The sequence below is a fragment of the Tupaia chinensis genome, unplaced genomic scaffold (genome assembly GCF_000334495.1).
Source record: "Tupaia chinensis unplaced genomic scaffold, TupChi_1.0 Scaffold000275_1, whole genome shotgun sequence".
NCBI lineage: Eukaryota > Metazoa > Chordata > Mammalia > Scandentia > Tupaiidae > Tupaia > Tupaia belangeri.
Window position 1 is genome coordinate 1,703,591 of NW_006159757.1, and position 10,904 is coordinate 1,714,494.

General features: G+C 44.3%; 1 protein-coding gene across 1 annotated transcript in view; it reads right to left on the bottom strand.

Moving 5' to 3' along the window:
• PROSER2 (proline and serine rich 2) overlaps positions 1-10,904 on the bottom strand; it is a 54,112-nt gene that overhangs the window by 22,749 nt on the left and 20,459 nt on the right. Inside the window, exon 2 of the mRNA XM_006150014.3 lies at positions 4,268-4,483. Within this exon, the coding sequence (XP_006150076.1) occupies positions 4,268-4,405 (138 nt within the window). The 5' untranslated portion in view covers positions 4,406-4,483. The remainder of the gene's footprint in view (positions 1-4,267; positions 4,484-10,904) is intronic.

Here is a 10,904-nt window from a genome sequence, read left to right on the forward strand (position 1 = left end):
TCCCTCTCTGTCTCTCTCTCTGGTGAACGCATATGCCCTCTGCCAATTAAAAATAAAATAAAATAAAAATAACTTTTAAACAAGAAAGAAATGCCCTCCCACATCAGAGCATGACTATTTCCTAACTATGCTTTGAAGAACATAACCCACTAATTAGTGGAATTTTCTTTTTCAATTCATTATTTATGACAAGGAAATTCTTTCAAGTACATTAAACACTAGATTTTGTAATTCTAAATCACACTGTAAGTAAACTGTCGTATCTTAAGTGTGACAGGTCTACCATATGTAACAGGAATGGTGTACTGGCACAGATACCAGGCCAGAGTGAGTTGGCACATTTTCGTTTCAGTGTGAAAAGACGACAACTTCTACATACTTTATTTACTTGACTGAGAGCTTTCTTACTGTACATTTAACGTTTTACGTGGTTGACCTCAGCTTTGTTCACACCGATGTCAGTGAGTTGTGTTTTGGTCTCTGTGCTCAAGATCACTTAACTAAAAAGCCCTTGCTTTGCTTTCTTTCAGGATCAAGGAGAGTGCTTTCGTATAGTATCATATTTTTCATTCCTTTTCTGGCAATTCTTTCCTGGATTCTTTGCTTTGCATCATTATACCTATGGTGGAACCAGCATCCTAAAGTTGCTAAGATAAATCCTTCTACTCCAACATCACCTGACTTCTAATTCCACCTTCCCCTTTACCACCTCGCCGGGCTCTGATGCAGTGGCCATGGTGGGGACCAGTTGGCACCTGCAACCCCGCCCTACCTCAGCCAAGAGCGCTGCAGAAGAAGTCAGGCCCCTAATTAGTGGAATATTAATCTGTCTTTTCTGCATATTCTTTTAAAAAAATTCATTAGATAATGTGTATGTGTGCACATGAGAAAGACAGAGTGAGAGAACACAGGTAAGCAAGCACCCTCGATAGGGATTCATCACTCTGCAATCCCCTTCCCCTAGTCCTCCATTTCATCAGGATCTTGGGCACTTGTGCACACGCCCAACGTGTTCTAAACTGACAGGGCCAGGGATTCAAACTGTTTGGCATGTGGCTTCCAGCAGTGCAGTTCAGCATGCTATCAACTGCCCCCCAGGCTGGGACCACATATTCTTCTAAGATGTCTTCTATGGGACCAGCAGTTAGCGTAATGGCTATGTCACTGGACTCCTACGTAGCTGACCACGGTTCCGAGTCCTAGACCCGGTGGCTTAAACTCACGCTGGGCATGTGTACATGCATGCCCAAGATCCTAAGAGGAGAATGGAGGAGAAGGGATTGTGGCATGGCCATCCCCCCTGGGGGGTGATTTCTTGCTTTCTGTCTCTCTGTCTCTCTTTGTCTTTCTGGCGAGTGCATGCGCCCTATAGCAAAAACCTCTAAAGCAATTTTTTTAAAAATGTACTTGCATTATTTCTAAAAATTAAAATATTAGTTTCAAACAATTCATTCTTAAATAGCTATAGGCTTGGGACCAGCATGTGGCATGGTTAAGGGCACTGAACTCCCACATGTCTGACTGTGGTTCTAGTCCTGGACCTGGCAGCTTACTTTCTCACTTTCTCTTTCTCTCTCTGTCTCACTCTATCCCTCTCTGGTCAAAAATGCAGAGTGAGAGAACACAGGTAAGCAAGCACCCTCGATAGGGATTCATCACTCTGCAATCCCCTTCCCCTAGTCCTCCATTTCATCAGGATCTTGGGCACTTGTGCACACGCCCAACGTGTTCTAAACTGACAGGGCCAGGGATTCAAACTGTTTGGCATGTGGCTTCCAGCAGTGCAGTTCAGCATGCTATCAACTGCCCCCCAGGCTGGGACCACATATTCTTCTAAGATGTCTTCTATGGGACCAGCAGTTAGCGTAATGGCTATGTCACTGGACTCCTACGTAGCTGACCACGGTTCCGAGTCCTAGACCCGGTGGCTTAAACTCACGCTGGGCATGTGTACATGCATGCCCAAGATCCTAAGAGGAGAATGGAGGAGAAGGGATTGTGGCATGGCCATCCCCCCTGGGGGGTGATTTCTTGCTTTCTGTCTCTCTGTCTCTCTTTGTCTTTCTGGCGAGTGCATGCGCCCTATAGCAAAAACCTCTAAAGCAATTTTTTTAAAAATGTACTTGCATTATTTCTAAAAATTAAAATATTAGTTTCAAACAATTCATTCTTAAATAGCTATAGGCTTGGGACCAGCATGTGGCATGGTTAAGGGCACTGAACTCCCACATGTCTGACTGTGGTTCTAGTCCTGGACCTGGCAGCTTACTTTCTCACTTTCTCTTTCTCTCTCTGTCTCACTCTATCCCTCTCTGGTCAAAAATGTAAAAATAAATAAAATTAAATAAAATAATTCTTAAAAAATATCTGTAGGCTCTTTGAGACTCAGAGATTAATTTGTTATATTGTTTTCTTTTGTAATTATGTAATCAAATAACATTGATTACATATTACAAGATGGTTTAGAAAAGAAAATACGCAAGCAGACATCTGCAAAATTCAATCTCGACTATTAAGAATTTAAAAGTCCATACCATGTCTATCTTCCATATCTTTAACATAATTAGGACTAACTTTAGGGCTCAGTGTATTGAAGATGTATTGAAGGGCTCAGCCACTTGAAGATGACAAATAAGACAAGCACAGACCATCACTAGTCTGAGGGTCCCTTCTCTCCTCCGTGAATATAATGCTCTCTCTCTCCTGAAAGATAGTACCCTCAGGGGGAAAAATGTAAAGGAATCACCTCTTAACTAAACCTAAAGCCCCTTTTATAAAATTCTCAAAGCTGGTTAATGCTCTGCAAGATTCTGGATTCTGAAAGAAATACAGAATATATAGGAGCATTTATATTTGTAAAGGTGTTAAAAGTCTGTTTTACAGTAAATTGTTTTTGCCTAGAGAGGTCTTTCTTTTTCAGTCAAGTGAGCGGAAAGGCAGCAGTGCCCTTCCTAGGTTAGTGACTGCCTCGGGTGTGGTCCTTTCTGGGACTAAGCAGAAACTTGTTACTGGTGAGGCTAAAGATGTGTGCCACTGCTATGGGGAAGCTTAGTATTTGTGCACAATTTAAGATGATTCAAAATAATTGGGTCTAGGGCCGGTGGGTGGTGTGGTGTTTGCTAGACTCCCACATGGCCAACTGCGGTTCGAGTCCTGGACCTGGCAGTCTTTCCCTCTCTCTTGCTTGCTCTGTCCCTCTCTGGTCAAATCAACCAACCAATCAATCAATCAATCAATAAGTAAAGTTAAATGAAAAATTCTTTAAAAAATATAATTGGGTCTAGCAGGTGGTGTGGTGGTTAAGGTGCTAGACTCCCACATGGCAGACCATGGCTTGAGTCCTGGACTTGGCAGCTTGAAAAAAGGCATGTGTGCATGCATGCCCAAAATCCCAGGAAGAGAATGGAGAATGGATTGTGGCATGGCCATCCCCACTGAGGGATGATTTCTCACTTTCTTTCTCACTGTCTCTTTCTCTGGCATCCCATGGCGAATGGATTGTGGCATGGCCATCCGCACTGAGGGATGATTTCTCACTTTCTTTCTCACTGTCTCTTTCTCTGGCATCCCATGGCAAAAACCTAATAATGTAAAAATAAGATAAAATAAAATAAAATGCCAGGCCAGTCAGTGGCATGGTGGTTAAGATGGCTAGATCCCTCATGACTGATAGTATGAACCTGCTGGGTGTATGTGCGTGCATGCCCAAAATCCCAAATAAAGACATGGAGAAAAAGGGATTGCAGTGTGGCCATCCCCAAAGGGGATTGATCTCTTTCTCAGTCTCTCTCTTTCTCTCCAGGAAGTGCATGTAGCCTCTAGCCCCCAAAAAGAGACCAAGACAAAGAAAAATATATATATACAAATAAAAAAGTGCCATTTCAAAAGAAATATCCTGAAACATCAAGTTAGTTCACCCAAAAAGATTTTACAAGCTATTCTTTACAAAAGGAGAGGGACTGGGGCAAAATCAACCAACCAAAGTACATAAAAGCCTTAAAGCAGCCCAAACTGTAGTGATGCAGGTGACAGGGGGGTGCAGAGCAATACTGCGGCCATAGGGGAGGCCCAGGGTTTAGATTCCTGGTTAATCTGAACACACCAGGTATGCCTGTGGTTGTCATGATCCTGGCTGGCTGGAAGGCCTGGGGGCAGATCATGGTGTGGAAAGACCCTGTCAAGAGTAACCACCTATTTCTCTCTCTCTTATGGAGAAAATAAATAAATAAATGTAAAGAGAAAAGCATTCAAGAAAACTACCACTCACCAAAGTGAAACTTCTGGATCGAGAACTGCTACTTCGACTCTCCAAACTCCCACCTCTGCTCAAGTCACTGAGCCTGCAGCTGGGTGACAAGTCAGAGTCCATCTCCGAAGAGTCTAACTTCTGGTGGTTTACAGGCATCCCCAAGTACCTCAGTCGCTGGCTTGATCATAGGAAGTAGGCAAGGAGCCAGATCCCATTCTGAGGCAGTGGTTAAATCTAGAGAAATTAAGCACAAAGTGACAATGGTTAGTAAGCCTAGACCGTGAGACGGCTAGCCCTCAAAAACTAATGCTTCAGCATGAGTTAGATTTGTCTATATTCACAGAGTGAATGCTGAGGATAAAAATAATTAGAAAACCTTCATCAATTTGTTTGGGGGTGCTGGTTTCCATTTGTCCTTTATCTTGTTCCCCATTTACCAGAGAGTACACATGTTTACTAGAGACAGAAGAAAACACCCCCTAATTGGGTATGACCATACCACAAACCATTTCTTGCATTTCTCCAGCCTGTTGGGATTTAGGGCACACACATACATGTGCTAGGTATGTTTTTCAAGGCCTTGGGGTTGGGATTTGAACTGCAGTCAGCTATGTGGGATCTGGCTCCCTTAAACCACTAGGATATAGGGCTAGCCTCTGTCAGATTCATTATCAAGGAAAGATGGCTATAATGAAAACAACTTGCATACTAGGGATTTGATAGAGTAACATTTTGGCACTGAGGCTCCGTACTCTTATGCTCTCACATTCAGGCTCAGGCATTCCCAGACTTTTCTACCTCAGACATCACAAAGTTATTTTCCTTTTCCAGCTCCATTACATTGGGTCATTTGATCTGAACACACCAGGTGTGCCTGTGGTTGTCACGATCCTGGCTGGCTGGAGGGCCTGGGGGCAGATCATGGTGTGGCAAGACCCTGTCAAGGGTAACCTACCTATTTCTCTCTCTCATGGAGAAAATAAAGAAATAAATGTAAAGAGAAAAAGCATTCAAGAAAACTATCACTCACCAAAGTGAAACTTCTGGATCGAGAACTGCTACTTCGACTCTCCAAACTCCCACCTCTGCTCGTCACTGAGCTTGCAGCTGGGTGACAAGTCAGAGTCCATCATTTGAAAAGTCATGATGCATTTTTCTATGCAAAAATGCATCATGACTTTTCCAATGATCCAACAGTTTCAAGTTGAAGTGAGGTGACAAGAGCTAGTGAGTTACCAATGAAAGCATGGTTGAAGTCTTCAGGGCTGAAGACTTTCTCAAAGCGCTGATGTTACTATAGCTTCTACATAAAAAGTGAAGTATCCTAAGTGAGTACTATCAGGAAGTTCATGTCTTTACTTACAGGAACAAGGACATCAAAAGTGCCCCCTATAAGGACAGTCTGATACAGTCCTCTGGCCCTTTTAGCAGGACATAAAACCCAGCTGCTGAAGCATTGCCAATTTAGTTTAACAGAACCTTCTACTGGGTTGTCAGAAAAGTCATGACGTATTTTTCTATGGAAAGCACATTCTATGGAAAAACATGTCATGACTTTTCTGACGACCTAATAGAAGACCAAAGAAGACTAACAGGCATGAGCTTCCTACTGATTAATATTTAACAGAAATATTTGTGAAGAAAGTCCAATCTGTCTTAGCACCTGAAGGGAGACTGTCATTTAAGAATTCAAGAATTATTGTGAAATCTGCGGGAACCAGCAGTTAGCGTAATGGCTATGTCGCTGGATTCCCACGTAGTCGACCGCGGTTCGTGTCCCGGACCCGGTGGCTTAAAACTCACGCCGGGTGCGTGTGCGTGCGTGCCCAAGATCCCGAGAGGAGAATGGAGGAGAAGGGATTGCGGCGTGACCATCCCCCCTGGGGGGTGATTTCTCGCTTTCTGTCTCTATGTCTCTCTCTGTCTGTCTGGCGAGCGCACGCGCCCTACAGTGAAAATCTCTCAAAAAAAAAAAAAAAAAAAAAAGAAAAAAAAATCTGTTTTAGAGAAATCCTGTAGACACCTCTGTAAAAACCAATGTGAGAAACTATTCCTCATGCCATTTCACTTCACTTTCCAGACGAATCAGTGCAAATCAAATGGCAATTTAAGAGCAAGGTTAAGGAACCAGAAGGTTGAGCATATATGGAGAATCTTCAAAAAGTTCACGAAAAAAAATGTGTATTATGAAAAAACTATGTATGGCTTTCATTTTTTTTCTTTCTTTCTTTTTTTTTTTTGAGAGGTTTTTGTTATAGGGCACATGTGCTCGCCAGACAGACAGACAGAGACAGAGAGACAGAAAGCAAGAAATCACCCCCCAGGGGGGATGATCATGCTGCAATCCCTTCTCCTCCATTCTCCTCTCGGGATCTTGGGCACGCATGCACACGCGCCCGGCGTGAGTTCTAAGCCACCAGGTCCGGGACGCAAACCGCGGTCGACTACGTGGGAGTCCAGCAACATAGCCATTACGCTAACTGCTGGTTCCCAGCTTTCATATTTTTTTTCTGCACCAAAATAAACTCATACTTTAATTTCACTTCTCCATGAGCTTTTAGAAGTCCCTTTTATGTACATTTTGTAAGTTGCCATTATTCCAGATAGTAAAAGAAAGACAATGTTATAAGTTCTAAAACTGATTTACTAAAATGAAAGTCAAAACAATACACAGATTTTATATAAATGATCTAAACAGCTAATGAGCAACTCAGAAGTTTGGATATCCCTCATGAAACTCTCCAATGTATTCATTCAATGCCTAACACGGATCTAGTGTACATATATACATTGTGGACCTACTGTGTGTGGTGGTGACAGAGTCTGGTGGTAGAGCCAGGCACAGGCAGGTGCCGGCATTACATCCATATCCCTGACACCCAGGGGGAGCTGAAGCCAGGCAGAGTGGGAGAGATCTGCAGAGAAGGCAGGAAGGCTCTTCCTGCTCTGCAAATACCCATCCACTGATTCAGCTCTAATTCATTCCTGAACCAAGCGGATCACTGTTTCAAAGGAAGAGGCGGCTGTGGGCCACTGAGTCCTCCCCACACACATCAATAGGAAGAAGATGGGACCTGAAATATGAATTCACCTCCTGCAGTGAAGGGGCCAGTACCCCCTGGTGTATGGAGAAAGAATATAGAATTCTGCTGCAGGTCTGGCCCCTCCCAGTGTGGTTAAAGGGGAGTAGTTTACTGCACCATTTGAGAAGGCGCCCTTTTTCTTTTCTTTTATTTTGGAGAGGTGTTTGCTATAGGGTGTGTGTGCTCGCCAGACAGACAGAGAGAGACAGAAAGCGAGAAATCACCCCCCAGGGGGGATGGCCATGCTGCAATCCCTTCTCCTCCTTTTTCCTCTCGGGATCTTGGGCATGCACGCACATGCACCCGGCATGAGTTTAAGCCGCCGGGTCCGGGACTCGAACCGCGGTCGACTACGTGCGAGTCCAGCGACATAGCCATTACACTAACTGCTGGTCCCAAGAACACGCCTTTTTCTTGTGCTACTGTAATTTTAAAAGCTGTTTATAATATTTAGACTTGTGTAAATCAGTCTCTTGCAAGAATGTGAGGGAGCTAACTATAGAATTCTCCAGAAGGCATGGGTTGAGGGGGAGAAATTGAAAACTGTGGCTCAACATTCTTCACAAGCCCAAGATGTCAGTCTTTATCTTTCAAGGAATCTGGAATTAGGAGTTCCTTAGTCCTAGTTTCCTGGGAACTAAAAACGTAGAGTCCCAGGGGAGGTCTCCTACAGAGAGAACACAGTTTCTGAAGGGGAGGGCCAGGAAGTAACCTTCTGTGGTCTGTTGTGGAAGGGAACACAAGGAGATAAGAGGAGACAAGAAACAAACAGGCTTGACAGCATAACCACAGCTATGAACCTATGAAGGTTGTTACCACGTTAGAAAGTTTACTCCCCTTATCCAATCAAGGGTTCTCTCTTTGGGTTTGCAAATCCTGCACGTTAAGAAAAATGAGACTAGAGTCAGACCAAGACAGCCTCATAGATGACGAAACTGACTCCTGCCAGGGAGGGAGAGCGAGATTCTTTAGGAAATCACAAGCTTGAGACTGCAGGGGCAGAACTGTGAGCCACGTGTGCGGGTTTTCTGTTTATCCTTTTATACTGCCTGTGCTTGTTTCTCCTGGCTCACTAGTAACACTCCTTCTTGGTAAAGTCTAGTTGATCAGTTGAACAAGGAGAACAAGGATGAGGTCACAACTGGTCAGTCTTAATCTACATCTGCCCAGTCTGGTTAGTCCAGAGGACAGCAGCTCTCCAAGCTGAAGGTCTTGGCAGGTCCGGCAGGCTGTGGGGGTGAGGTGAGGCAGGTCAGCCCCCTGAGGTGAGTGGGCTGGAGCCAAGAGAGAAAGGCAGCCCTTTTCTTCTTTCCCTGTACATTCCAGGAAGACCCTGAATAACGCAGCGGGTACACAAAGCCATCACCTCACTCCCTTTAGAACCAAACAGCCACAATCAGGTATGCAGAATAGCCCAAGCGACTAGGTCTTTCCAGTGTTCCCATGAAGGCTCTGGTTTTGCCAAACTCCAAAACCAAATTACGCCTGTTAGAGACTCATCCACAGGCACAGACACTTACAGTCTTGCCACACAAGCAGGGCTTCAAGACGTCCTCGCTGCCTTTCTTCCTGCCAAACCCAGTCCGCCAGCTGCCAAGCCCTATACATCTTCCCCGGCAGCACCAGCTGTACCACTTCCAAGTCCCACTTCCTATTCAGGACCCTCGGAACACAGGCCCACATCAATGCCAGGGCCACCTAGCAGTCCTCCTTGCCTTTCTGCCTTCTCGGCGCTTCTGCTGTACTCTCCTGCTGGATTCCATCTTGAAACACCATGTTGATGTTGCCACTGTCCTAAAAGCAATCAACTTGAGCCCACTCTCAATCTGCTTCCAAATTAAAGTTTCAGCCCATCGGTTAATACCTGCTTCATTCTGAGCCCTATCTTCCTTTCAAGCCTACGCATAGGCTTTGACGTTTCCTGTTTCCTACTTCACATTGAGCAGATTCAGGTACTAGAGAAGGAAAGGCAGATAAGAGCCATTCCTCCCACAGAGGAACTCCTTCCATGTACTGGTTCTTAATCCAGGCAACGTATCTGGAACTCTGGGATTTGAACCCGGACCTTCTAAATACATCATGGGGGTAAGGCCTGGGCATGTGTATTTTTACTGAGTTCCACACGTGATTCTGCAACAACTCTCACGGAAGAGAGATGTATGACTATGTTCAGTACCATTGCAGGGGCACCAACACTTCCTGGGAGGGTTCAGCTTAGTGAAGGTGACAACAACCTGAGAGAGATTTCAGAACACTGCCAGTTACACACACTCTGATGGGCCCTGAAAACACAGGAAAAAGGTTAAGCAAAGACATGGAAATGTATGGCCTATTTGAAAATGGTGCGGCTGGGGCAGGGCACTCAACGTGGCCACAGCGTAAGGTACAAACTGAGTTGGAGAAGCACGAATGAAGGGATTTGGTAAACTGGACAACAGAGGCTCTGATTTTTAACTTTGCCCACAGGTGCTGGGGAGCCAAGGGAGGCGAATGTCTAGTGGAGTGCATGACATGATCACATTCATGGTTTAGAGAGAGAACTCTGGCAACAGTTCGAAGGGGGCCAGGGCCAGGGCCAGGGGGAGAACTCAGAAGCCATCAGGATTACTGAATGCCATACGCTGTTTGAAAAACAAGGTGATCTCCAAGACATTTTGTGTGTGGAAAAAAGTAAGAGAAAGAAAAGACTATGATATACTGCTACTTTTACATGGAAATAAGCCAGAAAAATATATTGTGATATTATATGCAGGGAATCTCTCCAGAAGAACAGATGAGAAGAATGATAAAGTCTCAGGGCAGGAAAAAACAGAATGGAAGAGGGAGGTTCTTTTACTAAAGGGCACTCTGTATCTTTTGAATGCTGCGCATATTAGCTATTCAATAAATAATCTTGGAAAAGGTAATAAAAGCAGTTATCAAGTTATTTCATCAGCACACAAAAGAGTTGATGAAGACTTAAGACTGCTGTGGGCATAAGGTAAGAAGAGGAAAACTGAGAGAGAATGCAGAGAATGAGGTCTATGCAGTTCTAGTGACTGATTTATTGTCAGGGGACGAGAGCATTTCAAGAATGAAAGCGAGGTTAGTAGCAGTCACAAAAAGATGAAACAGAAGAAGGACTAAAAACTACCCACTGACTTCCTCAACGAAGGGGACCTGACAAAGGCCGAGCTATGGATCCCACTGCAGTCAGAGGCCAGGTGAATGGCGGGTGTGAGCCCAGACCGTGAGCAACTTTGAATTTGGGTTTGTAACAGGAAAGACGAAGAAGAGCAGCAGCTAGAGGACAACAGGGTGGGGGAAGATATCTGAGTCATTTTAAAAATTATTATTATTTTTAAGAATAGGAGAAGCAGGGCCGGCAAGTGGCATGGTGGTTATGGTGTTGGACTCCCACGTGGCTGACCAGTGTTCAAGTCTCAGGCCTGGTGGCTTACTTTCTCACTTTCCCTTTCTCTTTCTCTGGTCAAATTAAAACCAAAATAAATAATCATACCAAATAAAGTTACATAAATTAAAAAATAAGAACAGGAGAAGTTTGAACTACTAATTAGCAAAGGGAAAGAGCA